The sequence below is a fragment of the Cygnus olor genome, chromosome 3, assembly GCF_009769625.2.
Source record: "Cygnus olor isolate bCygOlo1 chromosome 3, bCygOlo1.pri.v2, whole genome shotgun sequence".
NCBI lineage: Eukaryota > Metazoa > Chordata > Aves > Anseriformes > Anatidae > Cygnus > Cygnus olor.
The window spans coordinates 120514555-120540088 of record NC_049171.1 but is presented as its reverse complement, the minus strand read 5'-3'; the positions used below and the strand labels follow the sequence as shown (position 1 = coordinate 120540088).

Here is a 25534-nt window from a genome sequence, read left to right as displayed (position 1 = left end):
AACAGCAATAAAGGCCGACAAACATAACACCAGATGCAAGACTGTGAACCGATGTCCTTCCAAACACGTAATCATTTCAGAGGTATCATTCAAGTGGTTGCAGAAATGATTGCTTGTGAAGCCTGACATTGTGTTGCACTAAAAGCCTTCACAAAACTTCGTGGAGAAAGAACCAGCTCTGTTTGCATTGACTGGTCGGCTTTTGCAATTCCCATTCTTTGAAGAAAAAAAGACTGACTGAGAGACTGGACACTTCAGGGACTGTTTGGGAGACTGCAGTGTTGTTTTGGAGCTACAAAACCAAAAGCCACAAAACATTGCTAGCGGGATCGTGCCTCTGCCTTCCGCTTCGTGTGGTTGCTTTCTCAGAGCTTGCACTGTGTGCGTCAGGTTAAGCATAAAATTGCTAACTCACTCATTTTTGCAGCATGTGTGGACCAAATATTTAACTAAAGTCAAACCTGGTGTGTGCTATCACACAACATAGCCTATCTGAACGTGCGACATAAAGACATTGTCCACCAGTGCCTGTGATTAATTCACCACTTACAGATGGCTGAGCCATGTGGGCATTATTCAGCCTGTTCCAAGAGCGAGACCCTCACTGCTTGGCTGGGTGACCTACTGGAAACGAAGGGGCCAGTACGTGCTAAGTGAGAAACAAATATGCTGTGTCCACACAAATAAATTAAATATGCCCAGGAATGCTCTGGCTCTTCACCTATCTTACACGGAGCACCTTGCATCTGTGCTACTTAAATTCCTTGGTTTCCAAAGCAGGATGGCTACATTCAGATATTTTACTCATAAGAAGAGAGAAAACCTTGCAGAGAGGGTGCATTATTACCATCATTTTACAGATGACAGAGGTACAGAGAGACTGGAAATGTATTTCAAAGTGATACAGGATGATTTTGTGGTTAAGGAACTAGAGAACAGCCGATGTCCTGCCTCTCTCTCAGTAAGAAGTGCTTGGAAAATTTAAAAAAATGCAACTGATATATTTTTAAAACACTTCCACTAACTAATGTATTTTTGAAACATAAAAGTGACTTAAATCAGGGTTTTTCATGAATAAGAATTTTGTAGTTTTAAAATCTTAGTCAAGTAGCTCTCTTGCTCCCTTTTTGCAAAGCTAGAATTTCTCTCTTTCTCTTCAGATAAAGCATTTGCTTTTGGCAGCAGTAGCACACTGTGAAACACCCAAATCCAAGCCTTTGGATTTCAGTATCTTTACTGTAATCTTTTACAAAAAAAAAAAAAAAATCTTTTACAGTAATCTTGGACTTCAGTATCTTTAGCTTCAGGCCATGTATGTGTATTAAGTAGGGAATCAAGTTCAGCAGGAGAAGCAGAAACAGTTTTTCTGGTAGCTTATTGTTTGTATTTGACAGCTGTTGGAAACTGCTTACATGCTGGAAATATTAATAGTCTTGATGGAGATAAGTGAGTCAGGCAAGCAGGAATTACAAGTGCTGTTTATCACATGGCTCTACTATATGGCTGCAACTTCCTCTGGACAAGGCAGATAATGAGATTTGGTCACAAAACACACGCAGCAGACACTGGAATGTTTACTTGGAGCTATAACCAGAAAATAAACAGGGTGGCAGGGCTAAGTGAAAGCCTTGCGCCTTCTCGTAAATGCGATGCTGCTCCCACAGGTCCACACAGTGGCAGCAATTGCTGCTCGAGCCTACGCAGGAGAGGAGAGCATCTTTCTCTCTCCTATGAACCCTGTGCCAGTGCCTCACAACTCAGCTGCTGTAACATTCCATACAGTGCCTACCCTCAGGGCACTCAGAAATAACACTGGTGCAGAACGCAGCCGTCTGCTTAGCAAGAGAGGCCTTGGCCCGGATCCGCGCTGGCTCCCCATGATGGTCCCAGGTGGAGCCTCTGACTGCCGGGACAGGGGGCTCCTCTCAAGGATGTGCCTTGAAGGGATGTGCCTCACAGGGATGCACCTTGCAAGGACGTGCCTCTCAGGGACGTGCTTCGCAGGGATGTGCCTCACAGGGACGTGCCTCACAGGGATGCTCTGTGGCCAGTGCCAGTCCACCCTGGCTGGGAGTCCCCCACGACAAACACAAGGCAGATGCCAGTGGGGGACACTCAGCCACAGACCTGATCTTCCAGCTTTTACTCATGCTTTTAGGAAAGGAGCAGACTGGACTGTAGGGCCTGTGGGTTTTGTTTATTATCAGCTGATGACAAAATCCTGTTGGTAGTCACTTGTATCTTTAAAATTTAATACAAAAAAAAAAAAAAGACGTGATGGCCTGTAAGAGCATAAGAAGGAGACTTATAAAGTCTTCAAAAATGCGTTGCTGTATTTTGTCATTGCATATTTGAAAATACAAACAAACACAAATACATGCACATACATCCACAGGCACACTTCTTATTTCAACATGTAATTGTATACACCCTTCTCGGTGTATGCTAGCATTGCTACACTTATTTTCATCGTGTTCTCCGAATGCACACATACTCACCTGAAGTCAGACATGTCACCACACTGGTACGCTGCCTCTTAAAAACTTCACATGCCACACCAGGTTTGCTCCTCACGCTGCTCTGCTGCACAGTGCAGCTCAAGAAGGGCACAGGTGACAGCATTGCCTCAGAGTCAGTATTTTCTAGCTCCATCACAGCAGTACCAAAACGAGTGCACATTTAACAGCCTCCCAGGATAATGGTGTACTCAACACCATAGAAAAACTAACTACCCAGTGATATTCTAAGTCATTCTCAGCCTTTAAAATGAAACAACTAGAGATGGGAAGTGGGAGATGATGACGGATTTATTATTCAAAACCCCTGCCTGGAGAACTGTTCATCAGGCTTATCAGACAATTCAGTAACTTGCACGATAATTTTGCTCCTGTAAATCAGAAGTCAACTTTTGTCTCACCATTACACCTCAATCATAAGAGAAAGCAAGCAGAAATTTCCAAAATACTTTCTCGTACACTCACTTCAGAAATCTGGACACTTTGAAAGTTGAAAAAGTGATAATTATTGACAGGTTAAACATGACGAGAAGCGCAAAGGCTGGAGGACAATTGCAAAATAGTTTAAATAACTGAGGAGAGGAATCTGGTGTAAGTAGCTGTGCACCGCAGCACAGGGCCCGTGTCCTGTGGGTGGGCATGAGGACAGCTCCTGCTCCTTGCTGAGCCTCTCCCTGCAAGTTCCCCACGGGGATGGCCATGGAAAACCAGAGGATGTCTGCAAGCAGCCCCTTGATCAGAGCACCTTTGAAAAGCACAGAACCTCTCTCTATAAACTGGCTCGCCTTGCCTTTAAGGGGCATCATGGTGACCTTACCTGAGAAACTGCCTGCTACTACCAGCTGCCACACTCTTGACAGCAAAACCAGCACATGCCGGGGCAGATTAATGTGTAACACTCCTGCCACAATGCTCTGTGGTGCTTACTGATTTACCTGGTAGGTAAACACACAGCCCTGCAGAACAGCAAGAACAGACGATGATAAAATTGCCTAGAAAACCTGTGCTGAATGGGGAAGGCCAATGCTTAACTGTGCACTTGCACACGCAAACTGTGGGGTACTTTTTGCCCACTGCATACTCACAAACCAACTGAGATCACATTCATCTATAAATTTGGTAAGTCCGCTTTTCATGTTTCTGTGCAAGATGCTACAGTGGTTACTTAAATGGGGTGTATATGCTGGGAATTCAGGATACTGCAGTTATCTGTAGGCTTCATGGCAGATCATGTGCATACTGGAAGACAGCTTTTGACTGTCTTTTTTTTTTAAGTACAAAAAAAGTCTTCTCTGTGTTAAACAAAGACACCTGAATAGACGCCTTTCCGCATCACAGATGCTCTTGGAGAGGCAACGTCAAGCCCGATCCCGAGGTCACACCCAGAGTATGATGGACTGTGACAGAACAGGGCCACGCTCCACACCTGCATGGGCATGAGACCGGCTGCACCAAGCTGCTGCCGAGCAGCACGCAGAGGTACTTGAATGTACAGGTGCAGGACTTCCCCTCCCGTAGCACAGGCACAAAGGTCACCTCCGTGCCTCAGACACTGCCGATGAACCAGCAATCTCTCCACCAGATTCTCACTCTTTGGTTGAGGAAAAATCTTTTCAGATTAATTTATAATCATGTTTCTCACCTACTACAGGTTAATAAACCATCACTGACAGATTGATAAGAGTATAAGGATCAGACTGCTGCAACCAGAACAAAATATAATTACACAAAATAATTTTGCCCCTTCTACTTTATTACAGATCTTTTCATTATGTCTAGGACCAACACTGAATAGCTCAGTTTCAGGTCTATTATACTTGACAATTTACATTCATTACAATCAGGGATAGGTAACTGTGGGGCTTATTATCACATCCATTACCAGTGACACCATTTGCAAGATGCTCAGCACTAAATGCACTTGTTGCTGCAGCAATACAGGCTGGGAAATTGCTCTACATTAGAGGGTAGGAAGGAACTGTGCATCAGGAAAAGACGGCCAAGAAATCAGGGGGGATGTCCTGACTTTAAATTAAAAAAAGAAAAAAGGTTGTGGGTGTTAACATCATAATCCGGGCCATTCATGACCAGCGTAGATGTCCCAAAGCAGACCTGGGGACAAAACGAAGGACCCCCAGGCACAGGGGGTCTGGGTCCAGTCCAGTGCACACCTGGCATCCCCGCGCTGCTGGGTGCTATGGCCACTGGTGCCCAGTGCCCAGTATGGGTTTGTGCCGCCAGCAGTGCCCAGTGTCTGCCACGGGCTCATGCCAGTGCCCAGTGCCTGGTGCCCGTGGGGCAGGCGCAGCGCAGCACCTGGTGTGCCGGTGCGGGGCTCTCCCCAGCAGCTGACTGTGAAATCTCCCTGCCAGGTGGCTGCGCTTCAATTGCATCAGCTAGGCATTGTAGGGTTAACAAGTATCCGGAGGAAATCTTTTATTCATATAACACAGTACGCCTTTTGTTGACCTTTGAATAATGTTGCTTAAAATCCATTAAATTAGAATACTCTTTCAAACATGCAGACTGCAACAGGTACAGCAGTATGCATCCACCGCTTTCTGCTCGCCCAGCTTTGTCATTGGCACGAATGAAAATCTGATCCCCAAAAGCAGATGATTAAGCCAGCATTTAAAACAACATTTTTTTTCCCTGGAAGTGACCTCTCAGTAGGGAGAACGGATTCCCCTTTCACTGCATAGCTCAGCCGGTGTACATGCTGTGATGTCTCTCAGTTTCCCCAAAGGAGTAAATTAAAATTCTGGTGCATGTTTATGAAATCTGCTTTTTTACTTATACAGTGGGCGGTGTGGGGGGGAGGAAGCAAAACTGAAAATGTAAGGGAGTCCTTCACAAAGAGGCAAGCTAATATGATAGCTTCACTGCTGCTAAGTTCTTCTAAATGTTCTGTTCTTTCTAGAACATTTAAAATATATATTTTCTCCCCCACAGGCTTTAAGCAATTCCAGTTGGTCATAGAAGCTTACCATCCTATTTAATTAAAGGGCAAAAAATGAGTTAATGACTGAACTGTGTGATGTAGCATTGAAACAACCACATTCTAAATTCAGGCATGGGATGCGGACAAGGCACATCACCAGGAGAGAGGTGGGACAATCACCCCCGATGCAAAGACCCCAGGTACTCAGGAGACTGGGGTTGCACAGATATACAGGGGAAAGCATCCATGAGCAATTCCACCGTGAAAGCAGCAAGGTGCTGGCACAGGCTTTGTGCTCCTGCCCATCACCAAGGTGCCTGGGTTATGGAGTGTGCGTTTCCACCACGATGAGATTATAGGCTGATTCCCAGAATGACAGCACTTTGTTAAAATGGAAAATTAATCTGATTTGAAAAGGCAAACGAGAGAGCTAGTGTAGAGGAGGCTACCATACGGAATAGAAATCCTGTGTGAGTCAGAAGTGGCTCCTGCTCTCACCTCTGGGAACAATCACCGGCAAGAAGCGTGCTGCCTCGGTGCCTTTCCCCGTGACCACCCAAAAACGTACAGGAGCCCCAGCGAAGGAGCCGAGCTGCTCCACCCTGCGCAGCCCTGTCCACCTGGTTCCCGATGGGGCTTTTTGATGCGTCTCACTGTAGGCAGCAAAGAAACCGTGCTCCCTGGTGTGCTGTGCTACTGCGACCACCATCACCCATGCACCCGACCCGTCCCCAGTGAGAGCCTCAGAGCAGCGCCACAGCCCGCAGCGACTGCCGGCTTTGTGCACTGGGAGAAGGACCCCTGCAGAAGCAGGGGGCTGGGGAGCAAAGCGCCTGGTGCACAGAATTGCTGGATGCTCAGCAGAATTGCTTTGCTCTTTTATTATTTTTTATTTTTAATCAGGGTACCAAAAGGAAAGGCTTTGGTGGCACTCAGGCTCAACAGCCCTTGTCACAGACACAGGCTGAGCAAAGAGGGGAAGTTTTCTTTTTGTTCTTGGCTTTCATTAAAACACATCATTTTTTCTTATTATTAACACTGTTTCCCAAAGACAGTGCCCTTTAAGTTGAATTTCTGAAGTTCTTTGAAGCCCTTCACTGCTGAGTCATTTCAGACATAAAAGGAGGTAATGGGGATCCCAAAGAGAAAGGGGGAGAGCAGAAAATGAATTTTTAATGAAGCATCAAAGCTGGGGGAAGTAAACAGGGAAGGAGACTAGGGCCAGTGATGCAAGGAAGAAGGCACGGGGCAGGAATGCTGTGTGCTGCTGCCACTGCACCTTGAGAGAAAATATTTCAAGTGCAGGCATATGCAAGATTTTTCTTTATTCAGGCTTTTTTTTCCATTTTTTTTGTCTTAATTTTATCAATTAAATACTTGAGAAGCCATTAGCTTTCTCAACTCCCACCTTTTAATTAAATTTTCTTTTTTTAATTACCTAAAAGAAACTGCATGAGAAACACTTTTGAACATTTCCTAGTTCATAGTTTAATATGCAACTTACTATTTTTATGATTACAACTTTTTCAAAGCTGTAGTTTTCTACTGCTTGAGAAACACAATAGGCAGTTTTTCTGATTCCTGAGCAGCAGACTTGAGCATGTATGTGAGCTTACCCTTTCCTAAAGCATCCATCCTACAGCTAATTTATAGATATTGAGCTTACTAACTCTAAACTCAAGCACCAAATTTCACCCAGTTTTAATAAGGAAGATTTTTATCACTCATTTGTCCACTACTTTGTCTTCTATAGAGAACAATCAATGCTAAAATAGCTCCTGCACAATTGTACACTAACACTTTCCATATATATCTTCACAGGGGATTCAGTGAACTATTTCTTAGCAGTCAAGAACAAAAGGAAGATCAATATTTTGGCAAAGGTAAGAGTAGATATAAACAGCCTTTCTCCATGCAAATCTGTTACGGCGACTGTGTTGTGACCTGCATCAATCCCCTGCTATGTGAGCTGTGAGTAGCCTGCAAAATTTCATCCATTTTCTGGAAAATATCCACTGCAACACAAGATGAGCCCATGCAAATAATTTCACTTGCTAATTAACTTTGGAAATACATTACAGCCTTGTCTTCAAGAGTTATTTTTACGGACTACAGTGCCCACCACACCACCAAGCTTGCTTTCTATTTTAAAACTGAATTGTATGACTTGGTATAACAGCAGTAATGCTGCCACCTAAGTGGATTATTTAAAATAAAATATTTGGCTTTTTGAAACATCTATTTTCAATAAATGCCTTGGCTTTGCCTTGGTATTCATCTGTGCAGGCACACTGTTATCTGATCCCAGCATATAATGCCATTAATATTATTGCATATTTATATTATGCTACCTTGAGCAAGGTTTGGCTACCAGGGTATTAGAATCTGCCTTCATGAGGCAGATACTGTTCTGCAGCGTAAAACAATGACCAGCACTTCTGAATGAAAAGGGAGAAAGTGAACATTAGCACATCAAAGGCCCCTTTCTGAAAGAAGAAAAATTGCATGATGCACACTTTAATCTTTCTGACAATCTATACACGGATTGAACTGAATTCTATTTTTCACATAAATGTGAATGCTCAATATCAGGACATCTTTACCAACAGCAAAAAGAACACAGGACATGGTAGTGCAGTCTTTGAACTTGTAAAGTATGGATTAACATGCAATAATATTTAACCACTGAGAGAGAACTGCGTCCTTCTTAGCTTTCCTCATAAACCCAAATAATGTAAACATACATTTCACAGGCAACATACTGAGAAAATGTTATAAATATTTTTATCCTAAAATAAAAAACAATTTGATAAATGTTCTCCCAAATGGAATACAGGAAATATTAAAGTCTTCAACCAAATGTCTATTATTTAAAATCAGCTACCCGTCACAGAACAGCCTTAAGTGTAATTCACTTAATTAGCACTTCTATTTAGCTGAGGGCAGAACAGGACTTGTGTTTACAGGTTTAAGGGACAATATTGCTATAACATGTATGCAATGTATATTACACTAATGACACCCATTCTGCTGCTGTAAGCTCAGAGATTTCTGCACGCCGCTGCCATCGCCCTGCGGAAGATGTCTGCCGGTCAAAGCCTGGCCAGGGCTCCCAGCTCCTGGCACCAGGCGCAGGGGGAGACGCTTCCAGGCGAGGTGAGGGCATACCAACTGGCTGGCATGGCTCTCCCTCAACACCCTCAAGCAAGTCCTTCTTGCAGCGTAACACTGAGAACTTTGATTGCCTCTTTTCCGCTGAGGTGGAACGCAGGTTCATTGTTTCCTCAGGAGCAAGCCAAGAGCAGAGCACCGGTGATGTGAGCCCCGGGCGCCTTCCAGCAGCTGCACGCCTGAAGTGGAGCACGGAGCTGTGGGGACTGCAGCATGGCCTTTAGGCACAGCCAGCCGGACCCACATGGCCTGCGGAGGAACCAGAGGGAAAGGGCAAACAAGCGAGGGGCAAGATCTTCTCCTCCTGTTCCTTCATCAGGATGCTCTGTTTGCTGCTAAAATTTCACCGAGGTGGCCTGTGCATTTTTTCCTGCTGACAACAGGCTGAAGTGTTGAGAACAAATGCTTGCAGGGAGCGGGGAAGGCACTTCACAGGAACCACGTCCTAGAGTTTTCTTCTTGTAAGCAAAACTGCATCCTCCAAACTAGAAGCTTGTAAAGGAATGTCGTGGCTTTAGAAGCAAGCCTTACTAAATGCACATGATGAGGGGATTTGTCTCTAAATAAAAAAGTAAGCCTAATTCATTTGGTTGTAGCCCAATTGCAACCGGTGGAATGATGTTCCAGAACAAGCCAGACGAGATCCCAGTGCTCAGCTTGCAGAACGCCACTAGTGGGGAAAGCCGAGGCTCCGAAGATGAGCCGAAGAGCCCACACCTGGCTCTTGGCACAAACCAACACAATCCTGAACCTAACATGCACGTTCTCAAAAGGTCTGTGGGACAAGCACTTCTCTCGCAGCCGTGCCAGTGCCTTGCAGTAGCATGGCTGCAGCCATGCGGAGGGGCAGCACACTGCGTTTCCACTGCCCTGCACCGGTACGGGTGGGGGTCAGTGCAGAGGGGAGGAGCACATGGATGGAAATACTGGAAGAGGAACTTACAGATAACTCTTTGGAAATGTTCCCTTTTAGGGCACTGGAAACACTCGACATTCAGGTTGGAACTGGTCCAAAAGAGGACAGTGACTTGAGGAAAACCCCCAGTAAAAGATCAACATGGCCAGGAACCCCAGCAAAACAGAAAAGGTTGCCTGTGCCTTGCCTTAGGCAACTACGATGCCATAGAGTAGCGTACTGAAGACAAAACAAAAAACAGGTGCTCTTCATACTGTTTTCACAAACAACTTGTGAAATGTAGAAGGCACGCAACACAGCTCGCTTTTCTGAACACAGCGGCTGCAGCCCTGTGCCTAAGGCTCTTATTTCACTTCAGATTTTGCTTCTCCAGGCCATGCTCTTACTCAAAGCACCAGCTAAAATGCTTGCTGTGGGAGTAAAGAGTGGCTGGCCCAGACAGATGGCCTGCTTTAGAGGCAGAATAGGATTTTGAGAGAGTTGAGCGGTATGACTTAATTCTTGTCCTGAATATTTAAGGTGAACACAAGCCAATCCAAAGTGGGTGAAGCACAACTACAGAACTACAACACTGCGCCATACCGAAAAACCAGCAAGAGACCAAGAACGTGAGAACACCCTTGGGAAATGTGTCCTTTTCCTCCTTTGCTAACCACTCAAGCTCCAGAGCTGCTTGTGATTGTAATTTGACATTTAAATTCAGTACAGCTATTTGCCTATGCATTCCTAATGTACAGAAAACTTCTAGGGCTGTTTTTCTGAAAAATTCTAATGCTCTTGAAATATGGCCTCTTCTGTCTGATCAGATAGCAGAAATGTACTTTCGTTTTTAAAAATGCAGCCATCTGTTCATTCTGCACAAACCACTGACTTGCCATGCTGCTGCACAGCCAGAACACCCACAGATGCCACAGCAGCAATGCTCAAAGTATTTAGGAACTCCTGTCCTACTGCTTTCTCATTCTTTTCTGTTCTGGCCCATTATTACCACAGTCCCTATGATACCTCCCAGCAGCACTAGCCGATCCACTGAGCCCTAAAATCTCATTATACTGAGTATTACAAACAAGTAAAGCTGTCTCGGTGCTGATGTTCTACATGCCACAAAAAGATGATATACAAGGGGTGGAAAATGTGTCTGCACACACTCTATTTCAATTTTTCTTCCAGTAAGTGCTAAGTATGAGCAAAATGAAACATTTTGCTTATTGGTCTGTGTATATCTTCTTCAACAATACCAGGGAAGATTAAAACACTGCTGTTCTAGGTTTTAACAAGAACAAGAAAGTCCACGTGAGCTTTTTATTTGCAGCACCAGTTTTACAGAGATTGTAACTGACATGAAAAAATTATACTAAAAGTAAAATTTCTCTAATTTGCCTTACAGATCCAAGTACTTTGTGTGTTGACTTTTGGGATTCCAAAATGCACGTTGCTGTGGTATTAAAAAAAAAAAACAAAAAACAGAAATGCTGGCATGCAAATCCTATTCAACAACTTGAGAATACTAAGAGCTTTTACAAGGCAAAGAACATGTTAAAAGTTCATTAATTAAACAGTGCTTGTGAACAGATGGAATGGCTATCTGGGCTCTAATTACTGTAAGTTGGTACAGAGGTTTGCAGACCTTAATGAGGTTCAATAAAATGAATGATTACACATCAATCACAATTAGAGAAACCTGTAAGATGAGCTGAATTATCGTGGCAACAAGTCATAAAACACGGGAGCACAACCCAGCAGGCTCTGCAAAACCTAATAAAGAAAACATTTCTGGCTTAAAACAGTTCTTCTGGATTTGAACAATTCTTACCCATTGACACCCCCACAAACATGCTCAGTGCTTTAACTAAGAGGGTTATACCGTCTTTCTCTCACATCTGCATAATTGATGAGCCGTAGAAAAGTGCAGGGGAGGACAGCACTGAAAGGGTTAGCAGAAAGAAGGTGAACAGGGCAATGCTCTGAAAAATAACTGGCTACGGAAATGAAGGGAGCAGGAATCTTTTGTTGCACATTAAATACATTATTGAAAATAAAGACACCAATGTGTCTTTTTATCTTAATAGCGAAATGAAGATGTCAAACGTCAGGTACACAGGCTGCTTAAAACCAGTACAATTAGAAAACAATCTGCAGCTAGCTGGAAAAATGTAGTCGAGGTTATTCAAAACTTTTAGGTGTGGGTGCAGCTGCTATTTCTGCAGTGCCAACCCTTTAAAGTAACAGGGAGTTTTATTTAACAATTATGGACAGAAAGCAGATCACAGCCCCTTCTGTGTCTTATCACTGGGCATGCACATGGGAAATGGGAAAGCCTCGAGTGTCCCAGCTGGGACAGACGGCGGCAGCGGGGACAGGAAGGTGCTAGGACGGGGACAGAAATTAATAGTGAGGGGAGGAGTTCACTTGTGATATGCCAAGTCTGCAAACATCAGCTTCAGTGCTTGTTCCACGAAGGAACACGCACAGCTCTCTACTTTTGTCATTTTTCCAGTACTCATACACCTCCACCACCTTAACAGTGTTGGTCTGGCAAGCACAGCACTGAAATGCTCCAGAAGTCAACTTCCAGTAGCAGGGAGCGTGCTAGGTATGGCACAAAGTCAGGTAAGAGCTTTCAGACTGAGAGAAAAGAAAAATGCATGTGAGCTTGGGGTTATTTTCTTTATGTTAACCAGGTCACTTTCAGGTTGATGCATTTTTGGTGTCAAGGCTTTGCATTAATGAACAGCTGAGCGAACGCTAAGTGTGTTTCAATGATAGCGCTAACATTTCTAAGTGAAAGCACTGCTGCTGAAACAGCACTACTTTGTCCAGCTGAAAGGTGGGCAGGGGAATGCCTACAAATTCGTGTTTAGGAAGCCAACAAATTGTAGACCAGCAAGGTTTTATAAGATCACCCACGTTGTTACTTAGGCTAAAATGAACGAGATGGATAATCCTAAACCAATACCCTAAATCTAGCTGTTCAGCAGAAGTTATTGGATCTAAAAAAAAACTGATCAAGGCCAATTTAGAAACAGTATTAAAAAGCAGAAAATGAACTGTGGTTTGTTTTTTTTTTTCAGAAAACGCCATGTTTACTAGTTACTTCCTTAGTATTACATTTAAGAAATTATTATAAAGCCATCTGCTCCTATACGCACACAAGAACACAATTAATCTTACTCTGAAATACACACAAAAAGATGATACTGAGGAAAGAAAATATTCAAGCTGAGTAAGCCAGCCAACGAGCCAAGCATGAAAAAGTATCTTTCTCCCATTCCTCTCCCTTGCTGTCTCCAAGCTTTTGTCCCAACCTAATAAGGATGTCTCCAGTAACAAGATATTCCAAAACTTCTTCAAGTGCATGTAGAAAGAAAAAATCTTTCTTCTTTAAGGTATGAAGTAGGATTACAGTGATACCCATTAAAATAGCTTTTGTGTAATAGCCATTGACATTACATATGTCCTCGTCTTAATACTAGATTCATGGAAGCCCTGGACCAGCCAGGCTGCACGCAGGCCAGGAGGGGATCTAGCCTCACCTCCTCCTCAGAGTGTGGCCAACAATGAATTTGGAAGCTCACTTTTACTTAGAGAAAAACAAAGCAATTAAAAAAAATCAAAGCTACACTTAAAACGTCTCTCCCATTGAGAAAACTATGACTCAACTTTTGAAGGAAGTGATTGCAGCATGTATAGCTGATGAAGAACATATACTGAAGTCAGGTTTTCTCTAAAAATGAAAAAGAGGAAAAGTTTCAAAAAAAAAGAGTTAGAAATATCTTGGAGATTGCACCTTTGCACTAATGGAAGTGCCTGTGTAGTCAGGCACGTGCCCGAGAAGAGGCCCATGTGTGTTTCAAGCATCCCCACGCCCTCCCATGACCCGGGTAGGTGCACATGCGTGGCTCAGGGCCCTGGGAGCTGCCCTGCAGGATGGAAACCGCAGCTCCCGGGGCTGGCACCCAGGCTTTGGGAGCAGTGAGCAACCGTGTGTCTCACTGGGACTGTGACGAGCCCCCTGGCAGGCCCGCATATGGTCACCTGCCCCTCCACAGCTCCTGGCTGTCCCCCAGCTAAGAACCACTTCTCCTTACAGGCATCACCCGGCACAAGTGCCAGCCCTGCTGAGCCAGCCCCAGGGGCTCGCTGCAGCACGATGCCCGCTCCCGAGGAGCCCAGATCCTGCCACCTCTATATTTCATCTCGCATCCCTTTGTTCTTTTGTTGTGATCGAGGAGCGCGGGGCTTCCTGCCACGCCGCCCCGCTCGGCCCCACATGAACTTCCGTCGTGCTTTGTGCCTTGCAACAAAAGTGGAGGAACCCGAGCTTTTCACTCTCCTCTAACGAGTCTTCTCATGACCTATATAATTTCACTTTCACGCAGAGTACCCATGTACCATGCGACCAGTATGTGCTTTAGTTTTCTCTGATTTTTGCAGTTTAATTTGATGAGACACATCCTTTTAATCTAAATTACTCAGGGTAATTCCACGTAATTTTATTAAAATGTAGAAATGATCGCTGTACGTTCTGCACAAAGGAATTAGTCTGGAAGGCTAAGAACAAGCATCAGTGATAACAGCAGCTCCCTCTAGTTGGAAAGAATGTTATTTTTCTCCCCGAAGAACTGGTATACAGGAAAGATAGCCAGATATTAAAAGCTTTTTACCATAAGTAGCTAGTTAACTTGCACTGTAGAATATGATCACTGCAGACCCACTAACAACATTGCTTTGATTCTTTCTAAAATGAAAATGACTTCTTATCCTCTGTGCTGACTTCAGACTACTTTTCTAATATGTAACTGCCAAAGAATAAAAAAAAAAAAAAAAAAAACCACGTTTCACTGAAAATCTACTTTGGAACAAAAAGAAACAAAACCACCCATATGTTAGAAAAGTGCTTTGAAAACAGCATTTTACAGAAATTCAAAATAACCGTTAGAACTTGCATATGCTTTAAATAAATATAGGGTTTCATTTATTGATCCAGAAGCCCCCTCCTTACATTTCCAAGGCTTTGAAACTAAAAGAGGAGGCTTTTTAGCCCGAGGGGTTAAAAGTGTGGGTGTGGAAGTGGGCTTTTGTTAGAAAAATTAGCAATGCTATGAGTCATTGTGCATTAGCGGCAGAATAGTTTTGCATCTTGTATGAATCCAGACACCATATGCCATGCGAGGGCCTGCTACTTTATGCGGTGCCGCTGCTGACGGGCGGCCACGTGGGCATCCCCAGCGGAAAGGCTGTCTGCGTGCGGCGGCGGGCGCAGGAACCCGGTGATCCGGACACGCTGGACATTGTCGTGAGCAGCAGGAACAGCTGGTAAGCTAGCGGAGCTCGCTGAGCGAGCAAAGCCAGCGCGCCGCAGAGCCGGCGCCCAGCCAGCATGCTAATGAGCATGCACAAAGCCCCTGTGGCACAGCCCGCGCAGCCTGGTCGCTGGCTGGACTTGCTGCCCCAGAGCTCGGGGCCGTTGGGACACACCTCGGGGTGTCCACAGCACTCTGGCCAGAGCCATGGCTGCATGGCAGCCCAGGCCAGGTGAGACTGGCGGCACAGCTGGCGCACACTTTGTCCGTGCGAGCATCGCACAGCCCAAGCTGAATGCAAAATCTGTTCAGATAATATTGCCTTTTTTTTTTTTTTCCTCCTCCACCTGCAACAAAAGCCAAAGAAAAATAACCCAAGGAATCCAAAGCACAAATGAGCGCGTGGGAGCAAGTTTCTAAAAGACGCAGCAGAGGTCTCAGCTACAGAAATCCCAATAAAGTTAACAGGGGCAGAAGAGCAAAGCCATCACAAGCTGTTCTGAAAACACCAAGAACACGAAACTGTTAATCTGTCTGGTGTATGCCTGAAAAAAACACCACAACTTTGAATAAAGTAGTTAGTGTTAGCCTAAACACATCCATTCTGGCTGCCATCACCACTGTGAAGAGACACACCATAAACACAGGTTAGGTGCTGCCTAATGCGACGGAAAGCAGTGTGCGGCAGGCGCTTGCACCCCTGTGCATCTCTCTCGAGCTCACGCCTGGCTGCCAGAGGCACGGTTACCAGCTCAGTTGTACGCAACACTACACCACACCAATCTGTACTTGCTATTGCAACTTAAATCACAGCCAGATTCCACTGCAGGTAGGGCACTCACAAAACTGCACCTTGAACAGAATCGCTTTATTTTTTATGGGGAACAACAGGAACAAAACTGCTCTTTACTTGGGAACATCCGAGAGCTGTGCGGTGCTTCCACACCTGGATGTGGAGAAACTTGACTTCCAGCCACCTTAAGGGCAGCAGCAGGACACAAACCCTTCTGCACAACTCGTTTGATCCAGTGCCTAGGACACAGGAGTTTAAAGGAACGATTAGAACAAAAACCCAGCTTCTTACAGAATTATCCATGTACAAACAAAATGACTTCTTTATTCCATTTCTTCATCAGTAATGAGAGTATCATCCAAAGCAGCAGCTTCTCCACGATGGCAGAGGAGAGTCAGGATTCAAATTCCCAACTCCAAATCCTGACCTGCTGCTTCTATTCTATACACTGTACAGTTTCCAGCATGATCGTGACTTTCCAGTCTCTAGCAGGGGCTGAAATAGCATAGCTGTGTATTTTAATAAGCTTGTTTTCAATTAGTGCATGTGTACATCATTCAACGAACCCAGAATTGCCTTTTTTTTCCTGTTTCTGACAGATCACACACTGAATTCACTTTTCATTTAAAAAAACATTACGTTCATGATATTACTTAAACACAGGCTCTTTTTTAGGACTATTCATTAAGTCACTTAGCAAATAAAAGCCTTTAAAACTGCTGGGGTTTATTTACTTCTACTGAAGAGAGACCAGCTCCAGCATGAGCAGCAGTTAGTGCCACTTCAAACCCTGTTACAGAATTAGCCTGGGACTTTCTTAGCAGCCCTCAGTGATCTGTACAGCTTCCAGCTGTGGAGAATAATAATGATGTTACAGCATAAAAATGAATTGTATTGTTAACAGGAAATTACAGACATCCAAAAAAGGTGGGAAGACTCAGGGTCACTGGCCTGATAATATTTTTGGAGGGGCAAGAGGTATTTTATCACACAAAATAACTCGAAACCCTGAGAATAATTTCTGCAGCCATCTGTGGGGAACGGACTAGCTCTGAGCAATGAAAGGTGAGAATCCGTCTGGAAGGTCGGGTGAGGAGTTGCCACAGTCATTAGGATTACAGGCCAGGCAATCTCCGAAGCAGGAATGAGGGACACCACCAGGGGAGCCAGGATGGCACAGCTTCCTGTTGCCACACATGTTCCACAAATAAATAATGGACTGCGTTTTCTTACCCTGCCTAGAGCTCCACTCACTTTTTATCAACCGTTTATACATGGTGCAAGCTTCACTGCTGCCTGCCTTCCTCCTGTAAAACGGTGAAGATAACAGGCCGATAACAGAGGTGCATATGCAAGATACGTGTGTTCCAAGGGAACACGAGCAGGGACAGGTGCATACAGATTTGTGCACAAAAATACAGAAACTTAAAACCATTGTGTCCGCACACCATCAGGGAGCACGCAAAGTTCGGATCTGCAGAAGCATTATGCGCTCTTTAGATATTCACAAGTGGGATGCAGTAGATTTCTCTGCAAGTCTATGAAGAGCACTATGAATAAGAGCTGAAGGGCTGCCTTCACAATCCCATGTAATGCCACCTAAAAGCTTTGCCACGCATGACTTATTACAGGCTGCAGCAGATTAGAGGCATCGATCGCTGCCTGGTGAAGGTTCTGGCTGCGAGGAAGGAAAGCAGCCGCAGAGGCAGGGGCCCGGCCATTGACCGGCTGCCGTGGGAGCTGTGCCACACACCAGAGGCCAGCGCTGCCCTACACCACCCATGCAGCCTCCGAGACACTCGCCAGCATCCCCTGGGTGGCATCATGCACTGCTGCTTGGCGCTCACCCCGCCATGCCAGGGCTGGTTTTGGCAACACAACTGCTGGAGAGGCAGCAGACAGGCAGCTCTCCTCAGACAAAGCGGCAGAGGAGCCTGTGAGCCACAACCCATCGTTTTGGCAGAAAACTGTCAGACGCTATGTCATATAAATTGTCACAGTTCATGTGACACAAGCTTTAGAATTTCATAGTCATTTCTAACAGCGTCCATATAGCCCAAGGGCACAACTTCTTTGGATGAAAGAAGGGGAACAAATTACGAACTCTTCTACAAAAAGAGTAACAGGCTTTCCATTTTGCTTGCAGTGCAATCGAGCAACCCTTTATAATCATAATACAGTTCTGAATGCAAGCTCGAGAAAATACATTTGGAAAAGTACCCGAAAACACATTTTCAGGCATCTTGCTTTACGTGCACCTACAAAATATGACAGTCACTCAGACAACTGGCTCAACCACAGCAAATATTTCTTTTATAGTCTCCATTTAAACATGCAAGCAGATCAATTGCCCTATGTTAAGCTAACCATAAATCAGATTAAAGCAACAAAAACAATTTGTTCTGAATTCAACGTTGGTAATCTTTGCTTAATCTTGATTCCAGACATGACATATTAACATATAGTAGATATGTTCATATCTTTATACAACATAATGAATTAAAGTTATGGGTATTTTTTTTTTTTTATCCTACTGAGCTACTTGCTTCGTATAGGTAAGCTGGCATGCCATATTCACCACAGAGCGTAAACCTTTATGACTTATGCACGTACCGGATTACCTCTCCAAAGTAAGGGCTGATTTCTCCTGGCCCACATGCTTGCAAATCTTAAGCAGGGAAATGGTGACATCCAGTGCTCAGATGCTATGTAAAGCATATGCATCCTCGTAGTGCTTTTTGTTTGTTCTAATGCAGACACATTCAGCATCTACTGCACATACGCACTAACACAGAGATGTATTATGTTGCAGCAAAGCACTGTGAATGTCCAAGACAAACTCAGGAAGAATTGAAAACTCAGTATCAGATTTTCCTCTTGGACTGAACAGCAACAAAAACTGCAATCAACTTTGGAAACAATTCTTCAGCCTGCAACTGTGGTAGTATTTTTTCTTCTTGCCAGACTAAGCATATTTGGATCAGCCCTTATAGAATTCTATTTATATTAATGAAAGAAAATCAGAAGCAACACAGCTTATATGAGAGATTACTGTGAGGATTACATCTCCAAGCACACTTGGACAGCTACCTGAAACATTGTTTTGACAGCGAAAAGAACAGCAGAGTGATTGATGAGTTGGTATGTCCCTCCTGCCATGAGATATTTCTTCTTCCCCTAAAGAGCATTGCAGCACTGTACTCTGATCAAGATGCTATAAAAGACTACAAAAAATACACAATAATCAAAAGGCAGAATAAGAAACATAAAATTCCATAAGACCAAACCGATTTATCCTAAGAGTGAGGATGCTTAAAAAGATAGTGTTACAGTAAACATGTTAATTCTTAAACCCCAAGAGGCACTAAATCACCATCTACCCATTCACAGGAAAATAAATGTAGCTTAAATTGCTAAGAAAATATTTCAAAGACTACAAGAAATCAACGGAGTATGGTTAAAATCAAATGGTGCATGCACACAGGGACATTTCATACTTTCCAGCAGGTTCCTCACAAAGAGCAGGTCGAACCTGGGGCAACATCTCAGACGTGTCAGAATCTCTTCTGGTTTTCTTCAAACTCAGTTAGTGAGAGCAAGCAGGACTGCAAGTACGATAGTTATTTGGGGGGGGGGGGGAACAGCAATAAAAACACCACAAATAACATTAAAATATTTTTTCAATTAAAAATAAGCTTTTTTTTTTCTTGCCTTTTTTTTTTTTTTTTTTAAACTGAAGAGCACAAACAGAGAAATGTAGAAATGTGGCCATTCACATTCAGGTACACGGGTCTGTTTCACAAACTTTACCCAGCAATTCATCAACGTTTCCTCTGCATCACTGTACCCATTTTTCAAACTCTGAGAAGCTTTTCTCCCAAGTTAAGAAGCACTTACAATTTTTTTCTAAACAAACCATGGTATAATCTTTTAGCCACTGTGATTTGAAGAATAGCTGTCTTCTTGTGAAGATAAGCTTGCACTACCATTTTTCTCATTTTTAAAAGGATAAAAGGGAAGAATGTGGGATGTTCACTCCTGTTGTTATTATGAAATGTGTGATATAAGAAAGAATAAGCAACCTGGTTATAAAAGTTCATAAGTAAAACCTGAGAGTGACTAAAAAAGCTCTAAAAAAGAACAGTGTAATTCAATGAGCAAGGAAATTACTCCATTTTGCAAGACAATCTGGATTCAGGATAATCAAAATTGCTTTTCCCTGTGTGTTCTAAGGGGATCTTTTTGTGCAGACATCACTATACCCAGATTCCAAAATCTTTGTGGAGCAGTAACTTATGGACCAGCCACCAAAGTGCCTGACACCTGCAGGTTTAGTTACATTTCCACATTCAGTGATTTGCTTGCACCTGAGCTTTGAGACTATCAGCTTGAACAGCAGCTGTAAATCAGACCCAAAATAAAGTCTTGGGGACAAACCATGTTTTTTTCCCCCCAGTATTTATCTTTACTGATAAGACCAGCTCTCAAAGATGTGTACTACTATATACACTGCAGCTTAGGGCAACTGGGACTCCAGAATGGACCAACGTTGAAAAATCCTTTTCCAACAAACAACTAATGTTATATTAACTGGAAGAAAGCATAAAGATACAATTTTTAAAGTATATCATCACCCCTAACATTTTTGGAAACATTCTGTACTACTGGAACCAGAGCAGATGCTTGCTCAGGGGTCCTGCTCGACAGGCCCCTCGCTGAGTGCAAACAGCCGGTTACTGCTCTCCAGCTGTGGCTACCCGAGCAGTTGGTCTTCCACCTCTGCCATGCCCTCTCTTACAAAATACAGATCACACCCAGCTTCCCCCAGCAGCCTGAGGGACCAATGCGGTGTTTTCCAGTGGCACCAGTCCCGCTCCCCCCAGCAAGCTGTGCTTCCCTCCCCTCCTCTGGCCCAAACAGCCACCCTCATCTTCCCCCGACACCTCACCTGTCCCCTGCGAGCTCTCTACCTGCTAGGAGCTCTGAAATCCTGTCAGGCCTTGTAATTGTGAAACGGAAGGAACAAAACAGAAGCCCAGACATTCGTGGGTGCAATCTGCCAGGCCAGCACATGTGAAACACTTTGGCTCGGCCAGTCCTACTCCTCTGTCAGGGGCTCGGCATGTGACAGAAGTGGTTTGCAGGAAAGAAACAGGAAGAACTGGAGAAATTATTGTTGCCCACAAGTATAAGGGGAAAGCCATGTTAGTAGTGATTAAAGTAGCTAGGAAGGGTGACTTAACATTGCAATTCCTCCACAGAGTGCTGCAGGTGGAGGTGGAACAAGGCTGGTGCTGAGGTGCCCCACAAGCAGCAGGCCGGCAGCACCTCCAGTTGCAGCTGGCAGGTCTCGAATTACAGCGGGGTACCTGCGCCCTTGCTCTGCTCTGACACCAATAACACACATAAAGCAAGACAGGATCTGGATATTTTGTGGCAGACTGCATACAAAGAAATGGGCTTTTTTTCCCAGCTCGATGCATATTTTCAAAGACATAAGTTACTAAAATATCCCAATTTACACTTGTTCAAGAGCTACGTTTAGGGAGTTCTTAACAAAAGCTGTTGCACAGCTGTGAAGAAAAACACCTGCTTATTGGAGGAGACACAACTATTTGTTATTTTATTCACATGTGGATATATTTTACACTGCATCACATACTTTACACACAGTCCATGGATCCATGATTTCCTCCTTTGTGTCCAATTCCAGTTGCCAAAGTCTTAAAAATGGACTGGTTTTCATCCCTGCTCTTATCGCCTAAAGCCTTCTGCTTATAGACTGGCCTCACTCTTACAGACTGAGACTAACAGCCTCTGCTTTAACTGGGCTCTGTAAGAGGAACTTCAGTTTCTGCACAGGCAATTGTTTGTCTGGGAGATTTGTAGTTTCCTCCTTTCCCCATCAAACAATAAGGTGCCTTTAACAAGCTCAAAAACTTGCATTAATATATACATTATCATACAACAATTTTAGAAAGTTTAAGACTTACTCTTTCACGTTCTCATGTAATTTTAAGCCTCCTCATTGTTTGTGATTTCCATAAAACACACAGGCATATTTAAAATGACAATTACTGCCTGAAAAAGCAGACTGGTGAGGCTGCTGAAACACATTACCTCGCACTTAACAGTTACTTAAGGACAGTGAGAGCACCAATTAGTACGGTCTGTGGCCGCTCAGTCTCAATGCTTCAGTGCACCAAAAAATGATTATTTTGGACATACGCTAATATACAATCATCCATTAACATGTAAACATTACAGCAGTTGCAGAGAAAACTGAGCTTTAACCACTCCAAAGACAACTCATCTATGTGTAAGTGCCCTGCTTTTGCTTCGGTGCAATGCCATGCCATGCCATTTGATGTACACAAAGAACTTGTGGCCAGAACAGCATTAAACTAAGATTTAAATATGTTTAATTATTTTGTAATGAATATTTCTCTTGGCCTAATGAGTGCCTTAAAACAGAAGCAGTTACTTGAACACAAAAAATGGATTAAAAAACCTTGTGTGTTCTGCCATAGTTACGTTTCTCATTTTCAGAGGTATTCCTAACAGAAAAACGTATTTGGGTACGACAGTGGAATTTGTGTCATCATGACCAAAGGATTACAGTGCAAAGTGAGATTCTCCCGTGGCTCTGCAGTCCTGGTCCCCATGGAAACCGGACTCAGATATTGTCCTCCGCTCACTGGAGCACCCAGCTCGGCACCTTTTGTGCCCGATGAGATTTCTTCCACAACCTTCCAGCAACAGACCCTACTGCTTCCTCCTGACTCTTTCCTAATTGAGATGCAAATTAATCTCTGTGGCTGATTACACTTCCCTCAAAGCCCCTGACAAGTGCAGCTGTAACTGGAGTTTGCAGACTTTCCAACAAGTGACTTCAGCTGTCACCACTTGCACGCCGCTGCCAGCGCCCAGCAGCATGCAACCCCGCGCAGCGCTCCCGCGGGTCACAACGCTTCTCCCACCCGGGAACTACAGCAGTGGAGCATGAGTGCTTTGCTTTATGGTGAAGCTGCCACAGGTGCCCGATAAAGCAGTCCCTCTGCCCCCCGCTTCTTTTTATTACAGCCCCACGATTTCCTTTGGATTTGTCAGTGTTTTATTACTGTTGAGCCATTTACATCAGACGAAGTGTTCATTCAATTCCTAACCATGCTGGAATTGAGAAAAAATTTACCTACTAACTCTTGTTACGAATGCTACCCTGTATGACAAACAGCAGTAGAAGACTCCCTGGCTCTGCCTTACCACAAGCGTTTCTGTGCTCATCCAAACCGCAAAGTTATGTCTCATGTGCTGCCAAACAGCATCCTTCCCTTCTCCAGGATTATTGCTTTTTATTTCTCCCTTCCATTCAAATATTTCGAGTTATTTCACCTTTGAGTTATTTTCACTCCCAGTATGACAAAGTTACTAAAGTCCTTTATTTACCTTTTAAATTGTTGGGGCTGCTCTTCTCTTGTTCTCCAAATAACAGCTAGCAAAGCCAACACCAGGGAGAAAAGTCACACTGAGCTTGCATGCTTTGTGGGCTACAGAGCAGTGTTACTGCAATGGACAGGTTCAAATACCTCCTTTATACATCCCTACATTTACATGCCAATTTCTGGCTCATTAAGAATTTTAGTATATTTTTGTGTTTATAGGGAGCAACTATTGTTGACCTTTTCTATTCAAAAGAGTTTAATTTTCTACAATAAAAGTTATGGATGTCTTTCTCTCCTACTCCAGTGTCATCCTGATGGGACCTTCCCACCCCATTATCTTTGTCCAGTTTCAGAAGTTTCTCAGTTCTCTTTCATCTATCAAGTGGAGATGTAGCAGTTGATCCACAAGAGATACCACTGGTGCAAAAGCAGACACAAAAAAGGAAAACAGGAGTCAGAGGAGAGATACAGTTTTAGCTTGACCCCAAACATATGCTGAAAAGTGGTATGTGCTACCACATTTGTGCTGCTCATGTTTCAACGGGGACAACGAAGGACCCAGAAAGGGACCCTGTAGGAAAGTGGCAGCACAGCAGGTGGGTGCAGGCCGCCTGCTCACAGAACACTGAAAACCAAAAGATGAGCAGGATGCAGAAATCTGAGGACTCCTTTGGGGAGCTCGGTGGTGGGATTACAGGAAGAGGCAATAGTGACACTTCGTTCTTGTCAGTGCTGGTTTTTACATTAATTTTACTACACTATTTCATTATTACACATTGATTTTACCAGCAGATGGATTAAGCTAAGTTCCACATAGAAGAATTTTAGTAATTAGCTAGATTGCTCTCATTAAACAAAAGTGGAAAACCTGGCAAGTTTTGAATCATCTGTTAGGTACTGCCATGATTTTGCAATTGATGTACTGCACTCAACTGCTTATGCAACAACCACCAACTGGCTTTGTTTTGTGTATAAAATGAGTAAACAATGAAGTTAATCAAACATGAATTTATTTAACTACAATGTTACTTTTAAATTCCGAGGACTCTTGAAAAGTATACTGGATAAAATTCAGCCTTATTTAAAAGAAGAGCATTTTGAAAATACTGTATTTTAAAATTGTGTCTCATACTAATTAATCAATATTCTTTCAAAGATCAAAACATTTACAAACTCTTCCTAAAACTCATACTATTAGAAAAATCCTCAAACCAAAAGCTCCCCAAAGAAAACACAGTACAGTAAGTGTTGTTCCGGAGATAAGTGATAAGATTAACAAAACAAGCAATAAAACATTTCTTGCATAATCGTGGCATTATGAGAAAATCCTAGAAAAAGTGAAACCCAGTAATAATGCTATTAGTCTGCACATCATGTAAGAATAAAAGTTTATCCTACAATTTCTGTAGGAGAAAAGCATATCGTCTAGTTATCTCCCATCAACTGTTAAAAAATGTGTTCTGAAAATTCCCTATTACAGAAATGGCTTGAATAAGACTGGAATTAGGGAACTGAAACATCCATATGAGAGGCCAAATCCCATCTGTCTTGTTAATGTAATGAGTCCAAGTAAAGTCAACTGGACTACTTTCTTGAATAAGATAAGAATACAACTGAGCTCTGTGTATTAGCCTAATATACACTGTAGATAACTTTTATTGGCATTAAAGAAAATTGATTATCGCTACTTACAGTTCAAAGCATCAATGTTAAGTCCAAGTCCACCATCAGCAAGATTGTCTGCAACCTCTGGTGAGAACATTCTTGTGATGTTACAATTTTTTTTAAAAACAGTGGATGGCAACTGGGCGTGAATGACTCTTAAAACCATTGAGCCTGACACGAAGAAAGCTTTGACCTTTTCTAGGAAGTATTTTCATTAAAGCTTACCTCTTAGTAGCAGGATATTCAGAAGTAAGAACACTACCAAGGGGAACTTTGCATAATCAGCAGGAAAGGATACAAGCTCTGGTAGAGCGGGATGAGCGACTTGACGGCTCTGCTGGCATTGATGCACGTGGCACATATAAGGCTTGGCAGAAGCTTTGCAGTCACAATGGCTCCATCAAAGAGAGGACCGAAAAATGGCACCTGTAGACCCCAAAATAAAAACAACATGTGAAATTCAGCCAAAGGAGGCTGCGGAGCACGGGAGCAAATTCCACAGTGAGAAACAGAAACGACACACCCGATGCCCACAGGGTTTTCACAGCAAGGCACCTGCTGCTTGAGAAAGGTAAGAGGCAAGGGGAGGAAGATTTCGCCCTTCCCAGCTCTAGGCAAAAGACTAGTAAACTATTTTGCCAGGAAGCAGTATGACCACATTGTTTTACACACTGACACTTCTAGTATATTAATCCCAAATTTTTTAAGCATTTAACCTTCCATAACTATCACCAGTATGTTTGATGTGCATATGTACATGGCATATTTAATGAGGTAAGCATGAGCT

At 43.5% G+C, this 25534-nt stretch overlaps 1 protein-coding gene across 9 annotated transcripts in view; it reads right to left on the bottom strand.

Annotated features, from left to right (window-relative positions):
• Positions 1 to 25534, bottom strand: part of RALGAPA2 (Ral GTPase activating protein catalytic subunit alpha 2) — a 136587-nt gene that overhangs the window by 23157 nt on the left and 87896 nt on the right. For 7 of the 9 annotated variants that reach the window (XM_040551152.1, XM_040551154.1, XM_040551153.1 and 4 more), the window contains one exon: positions 25046 to 25173. In XM_040551152.1, the coding sequence (XP_040407086.1) occupies positions 25046 to 25173 (128 nt within the window). Of the gene's footprint in view, positions 1 to 14833; positions 23458 to 24972; positions 25174 to 25534 lie in introns of those variants that run through there. The other 2 variants (XM_040551157.1, XM_040551158.1) reach the window with 2 other exon arrangements.